The 25,808-nt window shown below is 37.3% G+C and overlaps 3 protein-coding genes across 15 annotated transcripts in view; all 3 read left to right on the top strand.

Annotated features, from left to right (window-relative positions):
- Positions 1-10,906, top strand: part of cald1a (caldesmon 1a) — a 48,520-nt gene extending 37,614 nt beyond the window's left edge. For 8 of the 10 annotated variants that reach the window (XM_027151362.2, XM_047803745.1, XM_027151363.2 and 5 more), the window contains 7 exons: positions 1,716-1,759; positions 2,011-2,086; positions 3,212-3,349; positions 3,466-3,558; positions 5,092-5,160; positions 8,223-8,259; positions 9,422-10,906. In XM_027151362.2, the coding sequence (XP_027007163.1) occupies positions 1,716-1,759; positions 2,011-2,086; positions 3,212-3,349; positions 3,466-3,558; positions 5,092-5,160; positions 8,223-8,259; positions 9,422-9,435 (471 nt within the window). In that variant the 3' untranslated portion in view covers positions 9,436-10,906. Of the gene's footprint in view, positions 1-1,715; positions 1,760-2,010; positions 2,087-3,211; positions 3,350-3,465; positions 3,559-5,091; positions 5,161-5,436; positions 5,480-8,222; positions 8,260-9,421 lie in introns of all 10 variants that reach the window. The other 2 variants (XR_003441275.2, XM_047803746.1) reach the window with 2 other exon arrangements.
- A 349-nt stretch (positions 10,907-11,255) lies between these two features.
- tnnt2e (troponin T2e, cardiac) lies at positions 11,256-20,021 on the top strand. Of its 4 annotated transcripts, none has more exons than XM_027151369.2 (18): positions 11,256-11,355; positions 12,666-12,716; positions 12,832-12,839; positions 14,718-14,741; positions 15,199-15,219; positions 15,396-15,416; positions 15,644-15,664; positions 15,814-15,834; positions 16,374-16,397; positions 16,667-16,688; positions 16,794-16,854; positions 16,961-17,077; positions 17,160-17,237; positions 17,361-17,474; positions 17,840-17,952; positions 18,065-18,155; positions 18,376-18,416; positions 19,828-20,021. In XM_027151369.2, exons 2-18 carry the CDS (start codon positions 12,679-12,681, stop codon positions 19,871-19,873), a joined length of 861 nt encoding a protein of 286 aa, XP_027007170.2. In that variant the 5' UTR covers positions 11,256-11,355; positions 12,666-12,678; the 3' UTR covers positions 19,874-20,021. The 4 variants fall into 4 exon arrangements, with proteins under 4 accessions (XP_027007170.2, XP_027007172.2, XP_027007171.2 ...); XM_027151370.2 differs by lacking the exon at positions 18,376-18,416 and adding an exon at positions 18,686-18,723 and having other exon boundaries at positions 11,258-11,355; XM_047803756.1 differs by lacking the exon at positions 11,256-11,355 and adding an exon at positions 12,268-12,407.
- A 1,510-nt stretch (positions 20,022-21,531) lies between these two features.
- On the top strand, positions 21,532-25,400 carry arl1 (ADP-ribosylation factor-like 1). Its single transcript, XM_027151372.2, has 6 exons — positions 21,532-21,681; positions 22,423-22,560; positions 22,866-22,947; positions 24,323-24,434; positions 24,522-24,700; positions 24,812-25,400. Exons 1-6 carry the CDS (start codon positions 21,678-21,680, stop codon positions 24,840-24,842), a joined length of 546 nt encoding a protein of 181 aa, XP_027007173.1. The 5' UTR covers positions 21,532-21,677; the 3' UTR covers positions 24,843-25,400.
- Positions 25,401-25,808: the final 408 nt, after the last annotated feature.

The raw sequence follows: 25,808 nt of genomic DNA, 5'->3' as shown, positions 1-25,808 counted from the left end.
CAGTACTGCATTCATTAGGACTATAGTTTATCTGCTTAATCAAACATAAGACATTTAACAGAAGAAGCTTCTCAGCTGGGACAGAGGTAGCTGGTATAAGTCGGTAATTCTTTTATATATGTATGTAGGTGTGCTTAGGATTCACCATATTAGATGCAATGACGCATATTCAAATAACAGGTTTAGTAAACCTATTCATTTACTACAGTCTGGATATTTAGGGCATTTCAATAACCAGGTCCATTTTTTTTTTCAGATTGTGGTGTGTTTGGGTTTATATTTTAATGAAACACTGAAATTCCCTCCCTTTTCTGTCCACAGCTTTACTTTGTCATCATGTTCACTGTATGTAGTGCATGCTGTGTGATCTTTAGGTGTGGGATTTGAGTACCTGTCATATCGCTGTTATTAGTATATATATATTTGTGTGTGTGTGTGTGTGTGTGTGTGTGTGTGTGTGTGTGTGTGTGTGTGTGTGTGTGTGTGTGTGTGTGTGTGTGTGCTGGTCTGGGAAAACCCATTGGATGCTGAATTTTGGAAACGACATAGATACTTTTTTGTTTTGGTCAAAATTTGTATTTTTCTGACTATAACAGGCCTTATACAGTTCTACTGTTAAAGTTAAAGAAGATCTCTCAGCAATCACCATGCAGAGATCTTGTTAAGTAAGGAGCCAGATTAAAAAATAAATGAATGAATAAATATAAAAAAGGCAGCCAATCTTCTTAAACATGTCTAAAAGCTTGTTAGCTCAGTGTGATTTCCTCACATGGTGAATGGCAGGTTTTGAATATGTTTCTGAATAACACACTCTATGCTCCATACATATGCATAACCAATTCATTTTGTAATCGGATACCATCTTTCAGAAAGTCTCTGAATCTCCTGTGCTGCAGTCAGAGTGAAACTATGAAATGGTATTTTCTCCCATTTCAGTTCTTCCTTTCTTTTTTGTTTCTTTTTTTTTTTTGGGGGGGGGGGGGGTGATAGAGAAATGAATTTTGTTTTAGGAAAGAAAACACTATCCATTTATATCGTAGAAAATGCCAAACTATGAGGCTGTTAAATGTTTCCCCGGCCACCATACATTTATTTAATTCCTGTATAGTCTAATTGAAAGATTTGCATGTTTTTAACATTATCTTAAGAGGACCTTCTGTTTTTCGGTTTGCGGAGGCCGCTATTGGAAAAGGACAAAATGAGATAAAGTGTTGCTGCTTCTATCAGCGTTTCAGTACTGAGGGAACGCAGGAAGGACATTAACCTAACACGATTACTGTAACCACATTTGAACAGAGCTGTTTCAAACACGTCAGAGAATGGGGAATTTCCTGAAGGGAGTATTTAGGAACTCCCACATTCGCTAGCTTCAGCGCTAGGAGTTGGGGGTGGGATGGCTAGAAGAGACTGTTGAAGTGTCTGTGTGTCTGTGTGTGTGTTTTTTGTTGTTTGCTTTATGAGAACACTTACCCCCCTGTTAGCCCGTTAGCCCTGCTGTCATATATCATTAACATGCTGTAGTTCCCACAGAGATTCTGGTCTGAAAAAGGGGTCATGCTTTTCTTGGCCCATTGACAGGCTAAAAAGAGCAGGCTAGTCTCTCTGCTTTTAAAAGGGAACTAGTGTGTGTGTGTGTGCGTGTTTGTGTGTGCTTGTGTGTTTCCACATGACCAAAACAGTGAGCTTTCCATCCATTATCTGATCTCTCTTCCCAGATTGGTGAAAGGGCAGAATTCCTCAACAGGTCAGCACAGAAGAGGTATTTTAACAGATCTTCTTTTCTTTTTTCTTTTTTTTTTGTAAACAGAAACAGAACTTGTCTTTCTAGCACATAGGTACAAGGTGAAAACATACAGATATACCCAATTGTGAGATCATCTAAATACAATTCGAAACACACATACAAAAGTCATACGTTTATTCACATCATCAACAGGTAGTTTAGACACGATCATGTACCAATGTTATATCTGGTATGTCTGCTGTGTGTCTCTGTGTTGTGTGTGTCAGTGCCGTGAAGGCGTCTCACTCTCCCGTGGTGTCAAAGATTGACAACAGATTGGAGCAGTACACCACGGCTGTGCGGGTGAGTCTCACACACAATCTCACCGAAAGCCTTACACCACTTCCCACAGAGCAGCACAACGCATGCCTTCTGATAAAGATTGACTGATGCATACAAATTTTTGGACTAGAAACATACAGTGCGAACACACCGCGAGTCCCAACTAGCAGAATGTCATCACTTAATTACATCACTAGTCTATCGTGAAAGCTTGAGTGATCTCACAGTCCGACAGAATCACACAGATCATCAACGTGACGATAATTAAAATCTTTTTAACTTGCATTTGATATATGTGCAATATATATAAATAAATATAAAAATAGATATCCTCTAATGAATTCCTTGCCTTTATCACCGCCTCCAGTGTCTTTGCTTATCCTCTACAAAGTTTTTTTTAATCCTCTGTCAGTTGTATTATTCTTCCTGACATCCATAATTCTAGCTTTTCTAAGTTCAAAATCTTTTCATATTTTTCTTGGCATGTCTCTTATTGCTTTGTCATACACCACCTTCCTCAAAACACTTCTGTGAGGAGTATTACAATCGTCCTCTGTTGTGTATGGGAATTGCAAAAATAGACACAACCTCCTTTTTTCCACCAGAAAGAAAGGAGGGATGCAAACATTTTTATTGCAAAGATTAGCTCACAATGTTAGCGCACTAAATTCGTTTTGTCGGGTTTTTATGGAGCTCTATTAAGCGAAATGTGACGACATGGCACTCTTATATGTGGATTAAAATATTTTTAGGTATAAATTTATCATTTAACAAAAAATTCCATATCCAGATACTTTCAGTTTAGTTTTTATCGGATTCTTAAAATTATACTGAAATAAATTTGGTTGGGTTTTTTTTTGTGGACTCCCAGATATTTTTGGTTTGATAGACTTAAATATGAGAAATTAGTAAGTCTATAAAGGACATATCTAGGAAGTACGTGTTAATGAAGTAGTGGCATCAGAAGTGCTTTACTTGGTTATCTTAGTAGTTGTATAAATATACTGTATATAGTATGTAGACTCCAAGACATCTGTCAGTCACTATAACCGTCACTGTCATATTAGCAAGATGTGTATCCATGTCAATATAAATCTTTTTTATATAGATGCTGTCCATCTCCATTAACGCCTGCTCTCTTTTCAGAGTAATAAAGAGGTGCGCTCACCACGCGTGGCTGCAATCGACCTGCCTGTGGTTTCTGATGGTGTGCGGAACATTAAGAGCATGTGGGAGAAGGGCAACGTTTTCAGTTCCACTATGAGCACGCCCTCCACCAACAAGGTCAGCCACATTCACTCACAGAACTCTGAAGGCCAGGAGGCCCATCTTTCCTGTCTTCCTGTCCTTCCTAGCACTTTGACATCTGACTAACTCTGAGTTTTCTCCTCTGTTCACAGGATGCAGCTGGAATAAAGGTGGGTGTCGCAGGCCGCATCAACGATTGGCTGAACAAAACACCCGAGGCGAAAACCCCAGGAGGAACACCTGTGGTAGGCTACACGTTCTGACAACCATAAACACTTCACATATGTATTGTTTGCTAGATCAGGACATGAGCAAACATGGCTGTCTAGTTGTCACCACCTAGTGGCCATGGTTTGGTCGCTGTTCTGTACGGATGTAAGAAATGCTGGGGTTAGTTGGCCTTTATGCACTGCTTTGATTCCATTTGTTACGTTGCAGTATACCATCATGTGGCAGTGACCTGTGCTTTGTCTTTGTTACCATAAACCATTATTCAGTTTAGTAAAAACTACATTTTAGATTTAGAAATGCAGTTTGTATAATATAATGTTTCTAGAGTAATATTATTCTTATTTTAAAGTTTGAAAACTGGTTTCTCAGTGTCATTTCATTTGCTGTTCGTTTGCTGTTCAATTCACAGGCAGCAGAAGGTTCTAGAAATTACTAACTTTCTTTAAACCTCTGCTTCTGTACCGTCTTGACCGTCAAAACAGTGACACTGTCAGATGAAAAAACGTGACATGTTTATGATCCGAAGCAAAGTGATTGAATCCGCATACTTTACGATATTATAAAATAGTGATACAAACAACCTATTAATAAATTATTTCATTCTTTTTTTAGAAATACTCCCAATGATAAATTCTTCAGCCACGCAATCTCGTCTCTTAACACTGAGCAGTGGTTGCTAAGCAACATATAAAGATTAAGGCATTCTGTAGACAGAACCCAGGCTTAGGTGTAATAGATTTATTGGTTTAAACCTGGGGCATTAATACAGAATTCAATTATTGTGACATAGTCACAGTGTGTCTATATATCAAAGACTTTACCATGGCCTTAAATGCTGCTCAGCCAATCAGACTGTAGAACTGAAAGTGTCTGTTATCTATCCATAAAAATTGGGCATTTAGCTCTTTCCATCATGTGTGTTATGCTGGCCTGTGAGCCAGTCACTAGAGTCAATGTCTGGTTTCACGTGTCGCACTGGTGTTTCATGCTTGCCCTCACCCTCTCTGCTTAGTAGCTGTTAAGTGAGAGGGAAGAGCTAAGTAGTGGTTGGAAATTGGCAAAATGAGAGAGAAAATGGGAACCAGATGGAAATATATCATGTTTTTTTTTTTGTTGTTTAAAAAAAAGAGAGAGAGATCAAAGCTGTTGTGCTTTCTCGAAAATGCTGAAAAATCTGAACACCTAAAACCGAAGTGAAGTGTAAATGACCGTTATCATAGCATCAGTGAACGGCGAGTTGAATTGCCCATGAAGTCGTATATACTGAATATTTTTTTCTGTTTGTCCTCTGTCTGCTTAAGTTTCCCCCTGTTGCCTAGAGCAGTTCCTCAGCCTTGCTTTCTTCTGGGCTATTCTCTTCTGTCCTCTCTTCTCCTTTGTCTGTGCTGAGGAACAGGTAGGAGTAAAGCCTCTGTGGCTCTCTTCTCTATCTCTCAGTATGCTTTCATCACTTTTCTTGTGATCGAGTCTTACATGTTCGTCTGTTTGCTCAAACATTTTGTCTTAGCCCTGTACGTGTGACATTACTTCGTCTCTTCCTTCTTCAGGACCTGAAACCTGGCGATGTAACTAGCAAGCGCAGTCTATGGGAAAACAAAAGCTCCTCTGCTACCAAGGTAACTTAAAGCTCCATAACTGCAGGATCAGTTATCATTAGTTTTTATACTCTAATCTCTTTACACTGCCCAGGGAAAATTTTAAAGTGTTTCTTCATGCCTAAAACAGTCAGTGTGTTTTTATGGTTTATTATTGTGGTTTGGATTTTGTCATCTTAAAAAAAAAATCACCACAATCAGCAGTTGATCTATTCCTCAGTATTTAACGCTAAAGAACGATAAGAAGTGATTGGTGCCAGTTAGCTAAGCAGTAACACTGTGTGTTTTTGTTTAAAGACTTCTTCCTGCTAGTTGTCTTCAGATTTGGCTCCTTGAGGAGGTAAATGTTACTTTATCATAAAAAGGATGCACAGCTGATACTGTTCACGTAATCACAAAGCATATTCACTCGCTGTGTCACTTCATTCCTCTGACTAACTTCTTGCTGTCTGTCTTTGAGTGTGTGACTCTTACACTTCTCGTGCTTGCTCACTAGCATGGAAAAGGGGGGTTTATGAAATGCTGAATGTCGCTTGTCACCTCTAAGGGCTGCAAGCAGGTTCTAAAGCCTTCTGTTTATTTAGTGTGCCATGCAGGGCTTAATTTGAGTAATGTACGATCACTACATGTGCTTGTGAAACTTTCTTTCTTCTATGTTCTGTCTCTACACACACACACACACACACACACACAGGCACAGGCTTGTACACATAATATGCAGGTCATTCTGTTACCTTCTATTTTAACACAAGCGCTTCGTAGTTGAATTTGGCTCCTACACTAACAGACACACATACATTCACACATATCCTGAACAGCTGACAGTATAACAGATATCATCAGCCTCTACCCTGTACGCTAAAGCTGAAAAGGCATGGCCTAGCCTTGACTCTCCTATGCAAAGCCACATATTTGTAGAGAGATGATGTTCCTCAGATAAAGCAACAGAACCGACATAATTATTTTGATCCTCTATCTTTGGCAATATCTAAGCTGAACATGGTGTGAGGCAGCACAGGCATGTAGTGGCCATGTTTTAGACCAGGCCAAGGTTGAGGTTAGCTATATACGGCACCCGTAACCTGTATTTAATGCTGAGGGCTAATGAAGCACTTATAAAATCATTCTCTCTGCATTTTAGGTTTATTTGTCACGTGCACAAAATGTCAAAATCAGCTGTACCTTGAAATGCTTGTAACACACTTCGCTAAAGCCGGCAATGAAGCTGTTTATAGTGAACGCACATTGAAGTTTGCCTTATCCCAGGTTTCAAAGGGAGGATGAGATACCATGAAGTACCATGGCTACATACCATAAAGCATATATAAACAAAGCAGAAGCGGTGTGCAGCGTTTATGGAAAAACAGGTGTGTCAGGGTTTTTTGTTGAGTTGCAGTTTTTAGGTGGACATTTTTCTCCTCTCACATTTATCTCTTTAAACCCCCAATCCCCTTTTCACTCTGATTAAAGTTAGGGCAACTAGGTGTGTACTAGTGCATCAAACCCCTTCAGAGTCTACCGATTATTCAGGAAATAGAAGAGATAGCAGTATGCCTGCTTTATCTTCTTTGAAGTGATCCATCTCCTGTCAACTGTAAACTGCCCATAGAGCTGTCACATCACTGCGTACTTTCCAGTCTCCCTAATGTGGCATTGATCGACTTGCCAGGTATGTAAGTGGCTGTCCGTGATAAGAAGCGAACGCTGCTGCAAAAGATCAATCTGTGTGCCAGCACATGCATATAGCAGCAGTGTAGGTCTTCCTGTTTATTCATGTTTATTCTGCCCACTGTAGTGTTTTCCATCATGACTGAAATGAGACTTTATGAAACCATGACTGAAAACACTCCATTTACAGGCAGTGTAATGGAGAAAGCTAGATAAGAATGTGGAAGTATCCATTGTTCATATTGATTAATATAAAACCATTTCCTTGACACACAAGATGTATCACAGGTATATAGGTCAACATTCTCAACTTGCATTATCTTGCGTTCAGAGCATGTAGATCTAATATTGATCATTAAACCTTCTTTCTTTGTTCCCATCAGGTTCTTATCATCTTTCTTATGGGTCCTTGTTTACAGTGATTAAATGTATTTTAGTGGGGCAATGAGACTCTATTTTTTGTTTATTTGTCTTCCTGGATGAACTAAGTGAATCCTAATACACCAAAGCATTCTACAAAGCAAGATACAGCATTGCCTACATTTTTGGCATCGTTGTCAAGTGCTTATGGTTGTCAAAATTCTTCAAATTGATCTCATGCAAGCTTGATGCCCCAATTAGTTGTAGAAATTATAAAGTTTATAAATGAAACCACCACCATTCTGATATTGCAGGCTTTGAAACAAGCTCAGGCTTGTCGTGAAGTAAGGAAACCATACAGAATCAGTGGTTATAAAGTTTACCTCACAGTCATAGATTTGGGGATTCAATTTTTGCCTCTGCTCTTGTGGTTTCCTCTGTTTCCTTCCTCAGTCCAAAGGCATGTGTTGTAGGCTGACTGACATCTCTAAATTGTCCATATTGTGTGAATGAGTGAATATTTGGGATTGTGCCTCACAATGAGTTGGTACAGGGTGTCCAGGTTCTCTGAGTCCCCTTGGAGAGACACCAGGTTCCCTATGTAGAATAAATGCTACAGAAAATCGATGGATATTTCAGTGATGAGAAGCTCCAGGGATAGTAATGTGTGTCCAGCTATGACTTGTCCAAAGACCCCAAAAAGGTACATGCAGAATGTGTGGGATTGGGTCCATGGGCTGCCGGAGATTCCAATGAAGTAACAGTGGCGTTTTAAATGTATTAATACATGACATAGTAGTATATTGCAATAGAAGTATCATTCACCTCATCATGCAGCTTTACTTCTTACTCTCCAATACAGAAAACTCAGATAATGTCATATGTAAATTTGGTGAAGGAAATGTATCATATATTCAAGCATAGGGGCTGAAATTATGGGATCATTACTCACTGACCTTTGTGTCTTTCTGAATATCTCTCTCTCTCTCTCTCTCTCTCTCTCTCTCTCTCTCTCTCTCTCTCTCTCTCTCTCTCTCCCTCTCTAATTGAATCAGGTGACAAGCAGAGGAGAAAGCAAATCTGTTGCCAATGGTAAGTAAATTTGATAGCACAGGTGTGTGTGTGTGTGTGTGTGTGTGTGTGTGTGTGTTATTGTTTTCACCCTGGGGAGTATCACATTTATAAATGTCCCTTTTTTAATCTATTCCCTATATAACACACATGAATGTATATGTAGACAAAAATCCCCTTGTGTTTTTCTACATTTAGAGATAACAATCCACCTAAAGGCAGGTTTTTGGGAGGTGAGAGGAAACCAAAGAAACCCATAATTCCCTTTAAGTTAGTTAAAAGCAAAGTTGAAAAACAAGCTGTGTCTTCTGTCTTATGTACAAGCAAAGATATCACCCTCCTAACACGATTCCATGTCTGCACCTTGGCCTGTAGATCTAAGCCAAGTATAAATCACCATTCGTTCATGAGTCGTGCCTTTTAACATGCCTCTGTGGCATAGTGTTCTATTTTGAAAGCACACCTTTTGTTCCATTATGTGAGGACACCGTGGCCTTCGGACATGCCGGACATGGATAGATAATGTGCAATGTGTCCACTGCAAACACACACACACGGTTGCCTTGTCCCCTGCAGACAGAATGCCTCAACCTGCATTCTAGACTTGGACAGGACCAGCAGCTGCCTGTTTGTCACATTATTGAGTGGGGTGACAGAAGATTAGCAGGCTACCATGTCACACGGACAAGCATAGGAGAGCAAGCAGCTGTCCTCTGCTTCTGAATAGGCACACGCCAGTGACTAATGAGACAAAAACACCTTTAAGTATGAGCCCAGACTTTTTTAAGGAGTAAAGGGCAATCAGCGCTCAATGATTTAAATGAGTCAAAATCATTTAAAGAATTTCATCATTTATAGCAACTTAGTTCCATGACTCTGTTTGTTCCATTAACATAAATTCTAATGGTGCTAATAATTGTTATGGACACTTTAACCATAGTTAAAGCTGCAAAAACACAAAAAATTAAAGCTTGTTAATTATAGCTGTAAAAAAAAAAAAGCCCCAAGATTAGAAACCCCAGCAACACATACACACATACATTATATAAAAAAAGAGATTAACACCCTTGCATAAGGAAACACGTATGCATTTACATTACGTTGTGATATTTGCACTATTTGTCTGAGTGTGTGTGAAATTTGCTACTCACATTCTCTAACAGACTGTTTTATGTCTCATCAGGAATGGGTCACTAACCTTTGCAAAACGCCACAGCAACAGGGACCAAGTGAAAGAACCATATACTTTTCACATGCATGTACTCATACCAAAAAACAACAAAAACAAAATTAGTCTTCTATGTTTCCTTTGGCCCAGACCTAGCTCGAAGATGAGGTAGAAGTAAAAGAAAGTCTTAATATTTTTGTTGTGCTCTTAAAAGCCTCCAGACCACATGGTCTTGATTACAGAGTATTTCACATGAAGCCACTTTTATAGTGTGAAATGTGGACATTTAGTTCACACACTGAAAATACTGAGCAGTTCTAAAATGACCCATTTCCCTTAGATGGATTAGACATATTTAAATGCCTTGCATAATTTTAAACATCTTATAATGGGTTGCTTTTTTTTTTTTATATCTTTTCTCTGCTAGTCACCCTTCACACCTTTTAATTTATAATTAAAGCAAAGCTTGACACATTCATATTTTATTCATGTTCACCAGTCCAGGGCAAAATATTGGGCACCCATAGAGTAGTGTATTTTTTACTTTATTATTTTTATTTTTATTTTTTTTTGTCAAAGTGACACATTTTTAATAGTGAAACTATGGTCTTAATAATATATGTTAGCACATAGTGTATGTTTTGTAATTAACTATATATTTTGTATGTTGCCACTTTATATTAAATGACATTCTTGCTTCTGCTCTCAATATTAAGATCGGAATACTGCCATTATAGACATTCATGATTATTATTATTACAGTATCTTCTTTTATTCATTTTTTGTTTCAAGTGCTTTTTAGACAGTATATTCAACATGATGTATCAGATTTCAAATAGACATAAATGCTTCGCTCTGCACTGAATGAAGGGAACAGAAAATGGAAAGAAAGACGACTTTCACAAACATTCCTCTGCATATAGTGCCTGCTTGAGCTGCTGTTATCATTTTGAAACTGTGTTCATTATGTAAAAGGACAGATGGCTCTAAGCCATTACTGCGGACCAATTAATGTTGTCTGTTTGTTCGTTTTTTTATTTGTTTGTTTTTTGTTGTTGTTCACCCTTCAGCACTCCCTTTAAAGTAGAGCACTAGATGTTATGAACAGTTTAATTGGACTGTAGTATGTGCTAGTGGGCAGACGGTGAGTGGCTTCTTGAATCAGCAGCTTTCATTGGTTAATGTGTCTGATGACGTATGTGTTTGTGGCTTGTGTTGTGATGTTGGGGTCAGTGTCCCTCGATTAACATTTTGGTTTATGTTTTAAAATGTGAAAAATTTTCGGTATTTGACAATCAATTAAGAACAAAGTTGTACTCAAAATTTTCCATCATGAACCTTGACTGTATTGGGGCAATTCTCTGCAATTCATGCCAATTTTAATTCTTTACCATTTAACACTCTGACCATTTATTGTAACCAAGTTTCGCACAGGGCATCTCTTTAAATATTGTATCATTGATTCAAAACTGCAATAAAGAGATTAGTGTAAAAACCTCATGTTATGTGTCTTTATTTTTGCACAGTCTGCTTCAACCAATATTACAATATTATGTAAGCAGCATATAGTGTGTGTGTGTGTGTGTGTGTGTGTGTGTGTGTGTGTGTGTGTGTGTGTGTGTGTGTGTGTGTGTGTGTGTGTGTGTGTGTGTGTGTGTGTGTGTGTGTTTGTGTGTGTGTGTGTTTGTGTGTGTGTTTGTGTGTGTGTGTCCACCAGCAAGCTGACTGCATGTATGACGCCATGCTAAACTTATATCACCTTTTGATTGTCACATGTACCACTCCCCCAAACCCTAACAATAGACCCAGTGTCACTGTCCAATCAGAGAGCAGCACAGAGGTCACATGGGCATGCAGGTCTGTATTAGGTGAGTGGTGTTAGAGTTTTCTGTATACTGTGTCCTAGACCCTTGAGAATAAGATCCTCTCTGTTCTTGTGGACGTCTCAGGTAAGAGACAGATGTCTTTCTTTTCGTTATCCTGTAAAACGGCAGACGGTTCTAAAGTGTGTGTCTCAGAATAACTGATACTCACTTAAACAGCACTCCTGCTGCATGGTTTTTGGCTTGCATTCAAGAGTTGTTATGTAACACTTCCAAAAATTGTGAGCACCAAGGCCAGAGGTTTAGCTCTGTATTGCTCAAGCAGCCAGCACTGCTTTGCGTTGATCTCTGACGAGACCAGCATGCTTTGGAGTTTTCACTTAATGCTGTATAATGCAGGAATTATCTACACCATTCCTACTAATAGCAGTGCTATGATATTCCAATCTTTCCACAATGGCAGAAGTGGCTTAGTAATGTAGAACTTTTCTAATACCTCTGATAGATGGTTAATCTACTGCAAAGATGGACTGGATTATGATTTATGAGTTACTCTGATGTAGGATGATTACACTCGCTGTTCATTCTAATAGGCTCATTACAATATTCATTGGCTTTCAGGTACATGTTTCTGTTTATCTCCTTACAATTCAGATGAGAGCTAAATATATTCTTTCAAAGTACTTTAACACAATATCTATCTAAGGCACCATGATAATGAACCACATGAGTCTAACAATACTAGTTCACTAGAGTGTAATGATCATCAGTTCATTAGTAGTTAGACAAAAACAAAAAAAAACACAATAGCAAATATAGCAGTACACTTGAAGGGCAGGAGGGTGTCTGTTATACTGATCTGGCCGAACAGTGAATGTTTCAAAAATAGCCCACAAGGACGAACTTGATTTACTGTGCAAATGAGTGGGAGGCTTGGATGAGATCAGCCAAGTTCATTGTCTGCAAGAGCGAATAGCACCTGTTCCAAACCATAGTTTATTATTCTTAAAAATAACCCCTTCTCATTACCCGTACAACACCTGCCCCTTACTGTTTAATAGCCTGCTGATGTACTTTCATAGTCATCGCTTCAGAAACCTTGTGCCGTGTCAGATTTTAAACTAGAATACTTTCTTATCCGAAGGGTTGTTGAATCTACGAGTGGTGCATTAACACGGGTAATCTAATAATACTTGTCAGGAAATTCTAAATTGATTCCAGTCCTGTCTACAGGAAGTTCAACAATAAGTACTGTTGCCTGAACAGACCTCTGAACAGATAGTACTTTGCATCCTTTTAAAGATAAGCAAAGAATAATCTCAGATTACCAGATGCTATATAAAATTTACCCAGATGTGATCTTTCATCAAAAGCTGGGAAACAAATTCAAATATTAGAAATGTTCTTGTAATTGATGTGTCTGTTATTTCACTCAGGAACTGTGTAGCTATGTCTGATACAGAGGAAGTGGTGGAGGAGGAAGTGTTGTAAGTATCAACATACCTCTAAATTATCTTCATCATTTTATTTTCTTCCATAAAGTTACTTTTTTTTCTCACCTTAATTTTCTTTCTATTTATCTGTTGTGTACTGATTCCACAGAGAGGAAGGTAAGGTTGCTGACGATTCACTTTTTAAATCTTTCCTATTGAAAAATGACTATTTATCTGTTAATTAACAGTACTGTTTGGCTTTAGATTTTATTTTGTGATTGTAAGGTCCACACGTTTGTTTTTTTTTAAAAAGGTTTTCAGCTTTGTGATTGGATTCTACCTCTAATTTTGAAATAACTAGGTTTCTACAGTAAACATTCAAACTGAAGAACCCTTTAAGGCTCTAGGTTTACATACTGATTTTAGACATGTACCATGTTGCACAACCAGTTATGAAGTATTCTCTCTAACAGTGCATCATCCAGATGTCACTACCATCATACAGTCTGCTCCAGAATTATTGGCACCCTTGCTAAAGACCAAATATCTGTAAGAAATATATCGTTTAATTAAGGGAAATATATTCAAATCTTTATTTATTTAATTTTATTTTATTTATTTATTTGCAACACCGCATTTATTCGTATGACTAGACATTCTTATGAACAAGCATAACAAACCATCCATATTTTACTTTTTATGAGTTCACTGTGTATTGTGGAAGTCTTCCATGACTCACAGTTTTACTAGTGTATTTATAAGAGGTGACTAAATACCTTTAGTCTTTCATCTACACAAAAGATTATAGAATAAACAAATCAAATGAGTCAATGCGCTCTTGATCATCATATATCAGTCACAAGTTATAAAAATGCTTACATACATCAAAATCCCTAGATCCACTGTTATGGATATACAGTAACAAGCCTGCCAGAGGGCACAAGGGAATTTCGTTCCCACACGCAGTGAAGAGGATCATTTAAAGAGCTAACCTTTGTCAAAAACCATCTTAGTACAGCTGACGGTTGCACAAAGTCTCCAAACAGAAAGGAATGGAGATGGTGTCTAAGTGTAGATCTGGAGAACATGCTTGTACCAAGTCTCCAAATCTACAATTAGACACCATCTCCATGTCAACATAGTTTTTGGGTTGCATGCCTAAGGAAACCCTTTTCTTTCATTTAACCATTACATAAGTTCATAGGGTTTGCTAGAAACTACTGGAATGTGTCAGATGAAAAAATGTAACTTTTTTTTTTCCAACAAACCAATAAGATGGGGTCTCGGATTCCTTGCTTTTATTTTATTTTACCAAGTACTAAATGCAATGTGGTTAACAATATGTATTTTGATAATGATGAGGGTTTTAGTTCCTTAATATAACTGAATTTCTATAAAAGAAATTTTACATTGATCTCATATTTTAAGAGTGAATTTAAGCTAATTACCACAAATTTATCCATCTTTAACAAGGGTGCCAATACTTCTGGAACTGATGACATGGCTTACATAAACAGATCCCTAAGGCATTTATCTGGATATAATTGATCCTATATTATTTCTATATCTAACTATAGTGTAGGGTTTGAACCCTTCAGGGTTAACATTTATTTAAACAGTTTATTTAGTAGCATGTGTTATGATAAGGTTTACATGTTTTATACATGTCGGGTAAAGAAGATCAAGCGTTCATGACATAATGAACATACAGAACATACAGAATGGCTGTCAGTTTCCTTTATTAATTCATATTAACATATAACACTGTTGTCACATTATGAGAAGAAAATGCAATAAAAACGATTCAAGTTTCATTACCTGTTTGTGGATCTCAATGTTCTGACGAAGGTGATACTGTAAGTGTATGCGCTTTCCAGTTCTACAGAATCATACAATTAAATCTAAGCAGATTAATATAGACAGTTATCTCAGCCCAATAGCTTAGCAATGCCATCATGCGTGGAAAAAAAGTTCATTTGGAAAGTTCATAGAACGATCACATGCTTTTTTCTGCATTTGACTATTTATTTACTAATCCTAATTATGTCCACTCAGTTGAGGAGGAATTCACTGAAGAAGGTAAAGCTTTGGTTCTATGTTGACTTGCTGTGAACTGCATGCTTGTATCCACACATTTAACACCACTGGGTTCTTCATCCTTTCTAGATTGTTCAGGTAACACTGGTCCGTCAACACACACAAAATCCTTCCCGATCTTGTCCCTGTCATTATACCTGTTTAAGCTCATGCTGTATGCTAGGACCTGTCCAGTTTACTAATGGTCACACTTTAATCCAGTATTTTTATAATTATTTCTTAAGGAATGCACACTGTGCATTGGTCTGTATTGACATTGCATGATGTGAACTGTGACACACACGTTGTTGGTTATTTTCAAGACTTAAGAAGACTTTCTGACTGTACCATTAGTTATCTTCAGGATTGTTTTTCTTTCTTTATTTCTTTCTTATTATGATTAAGACTGTTTTAAATGTTCCCTTACTGGAGTCTTATCAATCTCATTTTCTTATGATAGTGCCTCCCCCTGAAGTGGAAGGTAATGCATATGTTTTACACCTTTTTATATGCACTTAGCTTACATTTGAATATTTGCAATCGTACATTTATACAATCGGGGATCACATATTCTTACATTAAGTTTTACACTGTTTATAATATCTTTTTTTATTCATCGCATCTGCATTCCACTTTCATCCTATGTTCTTGCAATAGAACCTACACAAGAAGATGAAGGTATGCTTATAATATTTTTATAACTATCGTTTTTTTCACTGTATGCTTGAATAAGTATTTAAATGTTTATTCAGTATTTTCATGTAAACATTAAATCTCATGCTAAAGATTCATAGAGACTTCTAGAAGCCTTTTTAAGTAACATATTAAATGAGGATTTCTCTTTAGACTTTACACTTAATTCCTAAACCATCAGCTTACATATGTTCTTCATATTTTCACTTCAGAACCAGAAGCTGAAGTAGAAGGTAACAGCCCGATTACGCACTCACCTTCTATTCTCATTTCTACACACAGCCATCATGACACACTGTTTTGCCATCCCCCCTCGAAATGACATTTTCTGCTCTCGCCAAATATCCAAGTCTTACGCACATTTTTCATCTTTTCATATCAGAACCAGAAGCTGAAGTAGAAGGTAACAAAAATTTCTACTCATCTTAAAAGCTTTGAAGTTTCTAGCTAACAATTCTGATTTTAAAATATTGTGTTATATAGTTTTAAGATACAGAACATATACATATGCAGATATCTGTTGAAAGATATCTGCAGTTGTAATATTCTGCTGTAATATATATAGGGAGTTATATGTTATATATATGTGTGTGTATATATATATATACAGTATATATAACTACACAGTACATATTTCGTGTTTGGTAGTCGAAGATGGCGTATGCTGCCTGTATCACTGAGGCATGCTGGGCTCTTGCATGTAGGTCAGGGATGCACAGCAAATGTTTGGGAAGATATTTTGCATCCCATAATAAGTGTTTATTAGTGTTATTCTGTCAGAACATCTCCAGTCAGAACATTGGGTTTTCAATGGTTTCAAAAGTAACTATTTAGATTTAGGAAAATGGTGAAATTGATTTTAATTGTACTTGATACAAGTTTGTGTAATTTGTGAAATGCACATGATACGTCTAAAGGATTGTTTTTTATTGTAAACATTAGCCCCAGCTGAGGAGGAGGCCACAGGTAATTCTGTTTTCTTCTCCTTTATTAGCTCTTATTTTTGTCAGCGTTAATTTTTAACAGCTCCAGACTAAACTTTCGTGTTTCAGTTTCAAGTCAACTATTATTCTTCAACTATTATTCTTTTATCATTGATTTCAGTATTTTAATATTATATATGTATATATAGAAGTGGTTAATGAAAACTATTCTGTTCAGATTAGGACTAAAATATTGTTTGTAATCCCAGTGCTAATGTTAATCGTAATGCTTGATGTGTTTGCTTGTTTTAGATGAGCTGAAACCAAAGCCGAAGTAAGACTTTTTTTCTTTTCAATCATTTCAACATTTTCAGTGATTGCAATTTTGACATATTCTGTGAACTATTCGTGCTAATTAAAAATCCAAACCTTTTCTTAGGATGTTCATGCAAAATATTACAGCTCCAAAGATTCCAGAGGGAGATAAAGTGGACTTTGATGTAAGTCTATTATACTTTTAATAATCCAAACCAGCGATTGATTGTTTCTATAGAGTACAGTGTGTGTGTGTATAGGAAGACTAACTATTAAAATATGTGTGTGTAGGACATTCACAGGAAGCGTCAGGAAAAGGATTTTTCAGAACTGCAGTCCCTGATCGAGGCTCACTTCATCCAGAGGAAGAAGGATGAGGAAGAGCTCATTGCTCTGGTCAACAGGATTGTAAGTACACTACAAGTCCTTAACCACTTCTTTCCATGATTAGCAGGACTGTCCTACTCATTTTAACTGGAACTGTGTGCAGGATAAGCGCCGTACTGAGAGAGCGGAACAACACAGGATCCGGGCAGAGAAAGAAAAGGAAAGACAGGCACGTCTGCAGGTGAGTGACACTTCCTCCAGCCAATCACATCTGGCTTACTCTTCAGAAGCTTTGGAGAGTTAAGATGGATAGAAACCCACTTATGAAAGAATAACTCTGTTGACTCTATTTTACCATTTACAGGAGGAGAAGGAAAGAAGAGAGCTGGAAGAACAGAGGAAGAAACAAGATGAGGATGCCAAGAAGAAGAAGGCTCTCACCAACATGACGCACCAGTATGGAGGAATACAACAGAAGGTCAGAACTACAGAAGTAATGAAGCGATGGATCGTATGGAGATGCTTAATTTGCTGGTTATCTAGTGTTATTTTAGGGCTAAAGACTGCGTAAGGTGTTGTTCATTCTGCCCTGCAAGTCCCAGTCATCAATATTTAAAGGACTGTGTATACTGAGAGATATTGAATTATGGAGAGAAAATGTTCACTTGAAATGAATAATGGAACAAATTATAAACTAGGAAAGAAAAGACTCCCTTTCATGTCTGCATATGGCTCAGCCAATTATATTTTAATTATTTCTATTTAATGCTTTTGATACTAAATTGATGTCAGATTCACTTTTTTTTTACTGAAGCATCTTATCCTGACGTGTCTTCCTGACAGATGGAGGGTCGTAAAGGGGCAAAGAAACAGACTGAGAGGGAGAAGAAGAGAAAGATCCTGGCTGAAAGGAGGAAGCCACTCAACATCGACCATCTGTCTGAGGATAAATTGAAGTGAGCCATTGCCCTCTGACTCCCTCTGGCACATGGAGAGATTCACTCAGTGCAACACTGAGCTCTCAGATCAGGTTTTGAAAATGTCTGAGCATGTTACTTGATTCTGCAGAGAGAAAGCTAACGAGTTGTGGCAGTGGATGATGGAGCTGGAGGCTGAGAAGTTCGACCTCAGCGAGAAACTTAAGAGACAGAAATACGATGTAAGTTCATCAATTTCACACGTATTTAAACACCTGGATTAAACAACTGTTATATAATTTGGCATTATGCTGTTATATGTTTGGATCAATTATAATGTGGAAAGAGATTAACAGATACTGAGTTATCACCAGTCAAATAGCTGGAAGAGAAGAATCCATTTCATAACATTGCACACAGGCGTCATTGGCGTTTCTGTCTAAAATTGTCACTTGCTTGCAGATGACTCTTCTCCAGGCCCGAATCAATGAACAGCAAAAGTTGTAAGTAGTTGGTTGTGAGGACGGTGACCTCACACTTGTGTAGCCTGCTGTTAGCAACTGTGGTCAGACTTCTTATCTCGGGTCTGGAGGCTCGCTCGCTTGCTTGTGGCTGCAGGTGAAAAGCAGGTGTGACTTGTAGGGTTCGGTCAGGGGGTGGCTTCTCGTGCTCGTGTGGACATCAGCTCCGCAGGTTTCCTCCTCGCTGCTCTCGGCGATTTGTCCTATTGTATTTTTGTGCTTAGCGAGGCTTCCATATGTGTCCTTTACAGATCACTCAGCTTCTGGCTCGAGTTAAGGATCACCAGAGGTAAGTCTGCTGAGCCACACTGGTCACTTTTCCCCGGTGGTCAAAGGGCTGTGGGCAGGCAGTAAAACCCGATGTTCATGTCACTCAGAAATGAGCTGGTCAATAGTGCTGTGTTGTGTGTATCAATGCTTTCATCATGGCTATTCATTTGAATTTATTTTGACAAGTGAATTAAACATGAACATTTGGGACTGCAAGTCGACTGGCCCACACCCTTGGAGACCACTAAATGCCCAGAGGAGCGAGCTCGGAGCATGTGATCCAGCTCAATCCTAAAATCAATCTGGCATTAAAGGGGAAAAAACACTAGGATTTGTAAACGTAATCCTAATATGTCCAGTTCAGTGGCTCCTTCACTCCCTGCATTACTGCATTACCCTCTACAATATTTAGACTAGCCGTTGTATGCATATTCTGCTAAGTAGCTCATCAGATTTCTGAAACAGAACACAAACACCAGTACAAATAATATATTATAGTCATTAGTAAAAGTCTAGAAGTTTGGATTTGTTGTATGGCCAATGGTGAGGAGCCTGAGGTGAAACGGTAAGTTTAAAGTAAGCCACTAATCTGCCTTTCTTAGAAAATGAACTAAATGACAGAAACAGTCTATTAAAGGACATGGAGTTGTTGTGTTTCCTGTGTGATATAAAATGTGTGTTCTGTTGCATGTTTATTCATTTTGGTTTGAGTTTCTGTTGTGGCTGACGACTAATCACAACATATTACACAATATTACAATTACCAAAATCTTTATTTCAACCATTTATAATTAGATAGATAGATAGATAGATAGATAGATAGATAGATAGATAGATAGATAGATAGATAGATAGATAGATAGATAGATGTACTATATACTACTATAGATATACTACTATACTATAGATATACTATCTATCTATCCATTAATCCTGTTTACATTGATCGGTTTTAGTTGTAAGACAAATATCAAGGAGCAAACAAAATATATGTTAAAATATTGTTACTTAATCCATTTAAGTGCCTTTTTCAATCATTGTCAGTTGTTTCAGTAATTAGGTAAAATCTTAAGATACAAACGATATAAGGTCATTTCTGCTTTTAAATTTTCCCCCTGTGCAGCGCCAAAGGTCGTGGCAAGGGCAAGGTTGGTGGCAGGCTGAGGTAAACCCCTGGGAATTAAAGGCGCACCAGGAATCCGGAAGAAGATTTAATCTGTGCCACAGAAACGCATTCAGCAATCGCACTGAACTATTGTATTGTTTGACAGCATGTGTAGCTCATAGAAATACATTAAAGAGATCTTTTGTTGTACAGATTTTGTCCCTGTTTGTGTTTCTTCCTCATCACTTTTCCTATGCTTTATGCTCATCCAAAGAAATGCATCATGAACTACAAATACTGGATTTACCCAGTACACAGGTCTTTTTATTACAGCAGCTGTTTTTAGATATAAATCTACAGAATCCACTGAAGCAGGCAGAAGATTCAATTGTTTTGTAAATATAAATCTTTAACGTATCACTGTAAAATGTTGCATCTTAGCAAGTTAAAATATCTTGAATCAAGTAATAATGGTCTTTTGTTATTTATATACCCCTTTAAGAAGTGCCTGGAAGTGATAATATCCTGATTCTGGTCAAATAGTGACAAAATTCTAAGAAAATTCTTTAAAATGTGGACATTACCCCTTCAAATTAAAGAGAAGATCCTAGTAAAGATAAAAGTTATTCACAAAGCATCTTAACCTGTAAAAAAAAGAGCTCCTAAAGTGTAGGGGTGTTAGGAGTATGGAGAAGGACGTTTAAAATGCTATTTTTTTTGTTCAACAACAAATCACAGTTTTCCACGGGGTCAGATTCATAGTTAGACATTTTTATTGAGATGATTCTTAAAAACATTAATAATACAGGCCCATGCTTATAGAACTGAACAGATCTGAGTAATTATCAGTGTATATTATCTGAAAATCAGACTAATCCATAATTAAAAAAATATTACTGTTAGTACATGACATGTAGTTACACATAGATCAGAAAATTAATATAAAAGATAGATAGATAGATAGATAGATAGATAGATAGATAGATAGATAGATAGATAGATAGATAGATAGATAAATTAATAAATTTTTCTCGTTGCTACAAGGTTCCTTATACACAAATTGAATAATAATTTGAATGTAATGTTTTACATTCAGTCACTATTTTAGGTAAGAACATTATACTTAGAAAGTGACCTTGTCAGACTATTTAACTTAATTTCTATAATCTTTAGAAAAGGTGAATGATGCAACTTTTCTGTTGAGCACGTGGCTTGTGGGATATTCTGACTACTTCATATGGGTCAAATAAAAGGTGCATTACTCATAACCTGAAAATCCTTATTCACTTTGATGAAGCACATAGAAATAATGGATAAACATTAACCACTTGGGGGCGCCATTTCTCATATATATTTTTTAGGAAGAACGAATAAATTTGATTAATCAATTTCATTATTATTATTATTATTATTATTATTATTATTATTATTATTATTATTATTATTATTATTAAATTAACACTACAACATTTACATTAAATCAATAAAAAAAACTAGTTACAGTGCGCTGATCCTATTTTTCGGTTGTAGCACATTACAAAATACAGAACTGAATAGAAAATATTCATCTTGGATTATTTTCTATTTTTTTTTATTTATATATTAAGTAGACGAATCTACGACCGTGGGTAAAAGACTGTATCTACGCTAAATGTGTGTAAAACGTAGACAACGTGTTACATTCTATACGATTTATAAATCATATGTACAAGAATGACACCGAAGTGATGGTATAAAGATCAGCGCATCTGATATATACATCCTCCATTGACACGTCATTTAAAACTTCGAAGACGGAAACGGTCTTCACGAAGCCTGAGGTTGTTGGTCTGATTTCGGCAGAAAGCCCGGGGTTTATAGATTAAATAATGGGTAGGTTTTCATTTATTATTATTTAGTTGTAGTTAGGAAGTCTTTGGTGGTTATTTGTTAATATGAAAAAAATGCTAATTTGAGTGTAGCGCTAACGCTGTTGTCAAGCTAACAGAGCTAGCTCGCTACTTTGGTTACCAACATTAACCAGATTAATGATGAAGAAGCATAATAAACTATCTCTAGGGTGTTGGAGCTATTATTTAGCACTCAGCACAGCCGTGTGATGTAGATATTATGGAGCAATTTGGGATTAAACCGAGTTTATCTAACTAGCTACATGCTACATGTGTTCATTCATGCTGATGTGGAGTTTATCGTTATAACACGTCGAGACGCGTGAATAAAGCTTGGGCATTTTAAATCTAATTACATTTTGCATAATTGTGTGCTCCTTGGAATCTTTTTTGAATCTTTTCGAGTGAGTCGGTTCAGATTCATGTAACGATTCATTTCTTTCTGTTTGCACTTCAGTGTTTCATGGCTAAACAGCCTGGGTAATAAAGAAAGGACTAATATTTGTTGCTTTTTTTGTGGTGTTTTTTTAATATGCTTAAATGAAAACGAGAGAAATCATGATTGTAGATAAAAAGTCCAATCAAGGTCTTGTTGGGCAGAAAGGACTGAACATAAGGGGAAAACTGTCACGTGCTTGTCATTAGATGATATTTTCACCTAATTCCTTTTAAAAAGAGGTTTTTACGAACAAAACGTTTTTAATTGTGGTTTGTTTGTATGCAGGGGGTTTCTTCTCCAGCTTGTTTTCGGGTCTTTTCGGCACGAGAGAGATGAGAATTCTAATCCTGGGCTTGGACGGTGCTGGAAAGACTACAATCCTCTACAGGCTGCAAGTTGGGGAAGTTGTGACTACCATCCCCAGTATGTTATAGCAAACCAAAACAATCAACAATTATGAGCTGTAAATAAGGGATGTCCAGTCTTATCCATAAAAAGCTGGTTTGGTTGCAGGCTTAATTAATTATAGCATAGAATGCACTGCCCCTGAGTCTACTGAAAGATCAGAGCTGCTGATTAAACAGGAGGAATCTGGTTTGGTTCTCTGCTCGATTGGAATGAAAACCAACCCAGAGACTCTTTGTGGATAAGATTGGACATCTGTGTTTAGACTATTAACTGGTGACGAAACAGGCTTGTATAACTTAAAATTCACTTTCCAAACGCAGCTATTGGTTTCAACGTTGAAACTGTGACTTACAAGAACCTGAAGTTCCAAGTGTGGGATCTTGGTGGACAGACAAGCATCAGGTAAGAAGCCCTCAGTTTAGTTCAGTTTTACCATTGCTGCTTTTAGTAAACGGCCTTTCTTACATTCTGACAAGTTTAAAATCAGCCGTGTACCGATTCAACCATGGGTAGAATCGGTACCGTTTGATGCCAGTCCTTGCATCAGTCTGGAAAAGGACGGCATTCAAAGGCATTTAGTTTGACACCTGAAAAAGTATACAACTTTAAAATTCTTTTACTCTAAGTAATGTAAACCATGGACACAAATGACTTTAGACATTCCCATCCTTACTTTCTGCCTACACACACCTGTCTACAATTCTGAAACAATTTTTGGTTGTCTTTCTGTTGTATTCCTTATATGACCTGAAGGGATTTCACATTGAAACCTTTGCTAAGAATGAATCATTTAATTTGGTCCTGTTTCCCTTGAGTATATATTTCATGTTTATGTAACAGTAACAGAAAATTGGATTGCCTCGGCCAGTTAAAGTCAGGACAAGAGTAATTTGTATCAGGGATTTATAAGAGCTGGGATTAGGCCATCCATGGTTTGCAGTAACAGTTTTTAAAAAAAAAAAAAAAAAAAAAAGGTCGGTAGATAGGTCTCAATGTAAAAAATTTCAATGTAAAAAAAAAAAAAAAAAAGCACAATTTTGGTGATGGTGATTACCTAGGTATGAATTTAAGCAAATTAGCATATCGTGACGTCACTGACTGGGTCTTCAACCAGTGCCTTCGCGTGCATCATTGCAAAACTCATTTTGATTCAGGCTATATAGACCACAAACATGTTTATTGCATGAATTTCAGGTGCATTCATTCATCACAGTTTTTCCAGAACTTCGTGCCAAGTTAAAGTGGTGTCGAGCTGTTTTGATAAAATTTTTTAGATGTATTATGGTGCCCGAACCCGTATGACTATGAACGGTGACATTTTGTTTACTGCAACTGCAGCCATCATTACCAAGTGCGAACCGTTGACTCTGACAGAATGAGAGTATGAGACGAAGTGAACGCTCAGGCCATACTGTGACATCTGTTAACCAATAGTGTAAACATAGACGACGTCACGGGTTTTTATTTAAAAAAAAAAAAAGAACGTAGCCTTCGTTTGTATGTAGGCCTAGGCAATTTATATATTTACAATACTTACTAAAATATAATTATTATTATTTTATTGCTTTTGTATTAGTTGTTTGAAGAGTAAAAAAAAATAAATAAATTCGGTCGGTCTTAACGCAAATTTACAACCGGCAAGTCGGTCAGACTTAAAGCAAAAAAAATAGTCGGTCCTAAATTGACAGGGTCGATCGGGTTACGGCAAACGAATATTTTTAAGGATGGCCTCTCCATTGGGATACATGCCTTCATAATTGATGTTTGTGTTTCCCAGGCCATACTGGCGCTGCTATTACTCCAACACAGATGCTGTGATCTACGTTGTGGACAGCAGTGACCGTGACAGGATGGGGATCTCCAAGTCTGAGCTGGTGGCTATGCTGGAGGTAGATGAAATACCTGGTCACATCATACACATGGACCATGTTGCTTCATGTAGGTAGGATGTCATTTCATGTTTTCTCTTCCTGCAGGAGGAAGAACTGAAGAAAGCCATCTTAGTTGTCTTTGCCAACAAACAGGACATGGAGCAAGCCATGACACCCACTGAAGTGGCCAACTCACTCGGGTTACCTGCACTCAAAGACAGGAAGTGGCAGATCTTCAAAACATCTGCCACCAAAGGAACAGGACTGGACGAGGCCATGGAATGGTACGGCCCTCGAAAGGGGGTGTTTTTTTTTTTTTTTTTTTTTTTTGTTGTTTAAATAAATGAATAGTTGTTGCTGAGCAATAATGCATTTGTTTGCTTTTCTCTGTGCAGGTTGGTGGAATCTCTGAAGAGCCGACAGTAATTGCACTTGCACCACTCCTTGTAAATACTTTATCTTCTGACTTCTTGTTGAAAGACTTTGGTGTCCTTTGGACCTGTGACTGCATTCCCCTTTTCCGTTTATGTGAAGGCATTTTTATTGTATCCGCTACATTAAATGAATGAATATTTGGGCAATCAGTACACCCCAAAAACCGAACATCCACTGGTTCCCGTTTCATACGGACTTTGCACTCGAGCTCTAGGAAGCACAGCGGTCCTATGGTGGTGTCGATTCCTCCATACTGACGCCAGTTTGACCCGTTCTTCCTGTAAGACGATATCCACTACATTGATGGTAGAATTTTGCTTCTTGTCTATCCCCCTTTATGCTTGGTTCTTTTTCTTCTGCTTCTTTTTGAACACTTAATCATTCATGCAGCTTTGGTATCTAAAAACCTGGGTATTTTAGTGGGTTGTTTATTTAAAACTAATCGTTTGATTTGTCATTGTGTATTTATACTGTATACAAGCATGTACAGTGAACAGTTGTGTTAACACCAAAATAAATCTGGCAGCAGTAGATCACTGTTTTACTACACTGAGTATCACCTGGTCATTCTCAACCACTTAAGTGGTGCAGTAACCATCAAGTTGCAAAAACAAAGCATCTGAATTATTACAAATGAAGGTGAGTGTGTGTGGTTCATAAGTTTATGTTCATTGTATCTGTGCAGTATCACTGTGTGTTGCTTGTTCCCCTCGAGAAGAAATGAACTAAACAGGGACGTCTTCATCCAGTATTTAATCTCTACAACATTCAAGCCAGTCAGCTTCCTGGATCAAGAGGACTGATGCTGTTCACTTAATCAGCACATGGTTCATATTTCCCACTCGCAATGTCACATTAGTCATTTAAAGTGCATCCCTAATATTTAACCCGTTTAATGTAACAGTACGAGATTTACATGATTTACTGTAACACTGGTACTATTAAAATGTACATAAT

Source organism: Tachysurus fulvidraco, chromosome 19, assembly GCF_022655615.1.
Source record: "Tachysurus fulvidraco isolate hzauxx_2018 chromosome 19, HZAU_PFXX_2.0, whole genome shotgun sequence".
Classification (NCBI taxonomy): domain Eukaryota; kingdom Metazoa; phylum Chordata; class Actinopteri; order Siluriformes; family Bagridae; genus Tachysurus; species Tachysurus fulvidraco.
Note: the sequence above shows the minus strand (reverse complement) of the source record. Positions and strands in the feature narration are given on the sequence as shown.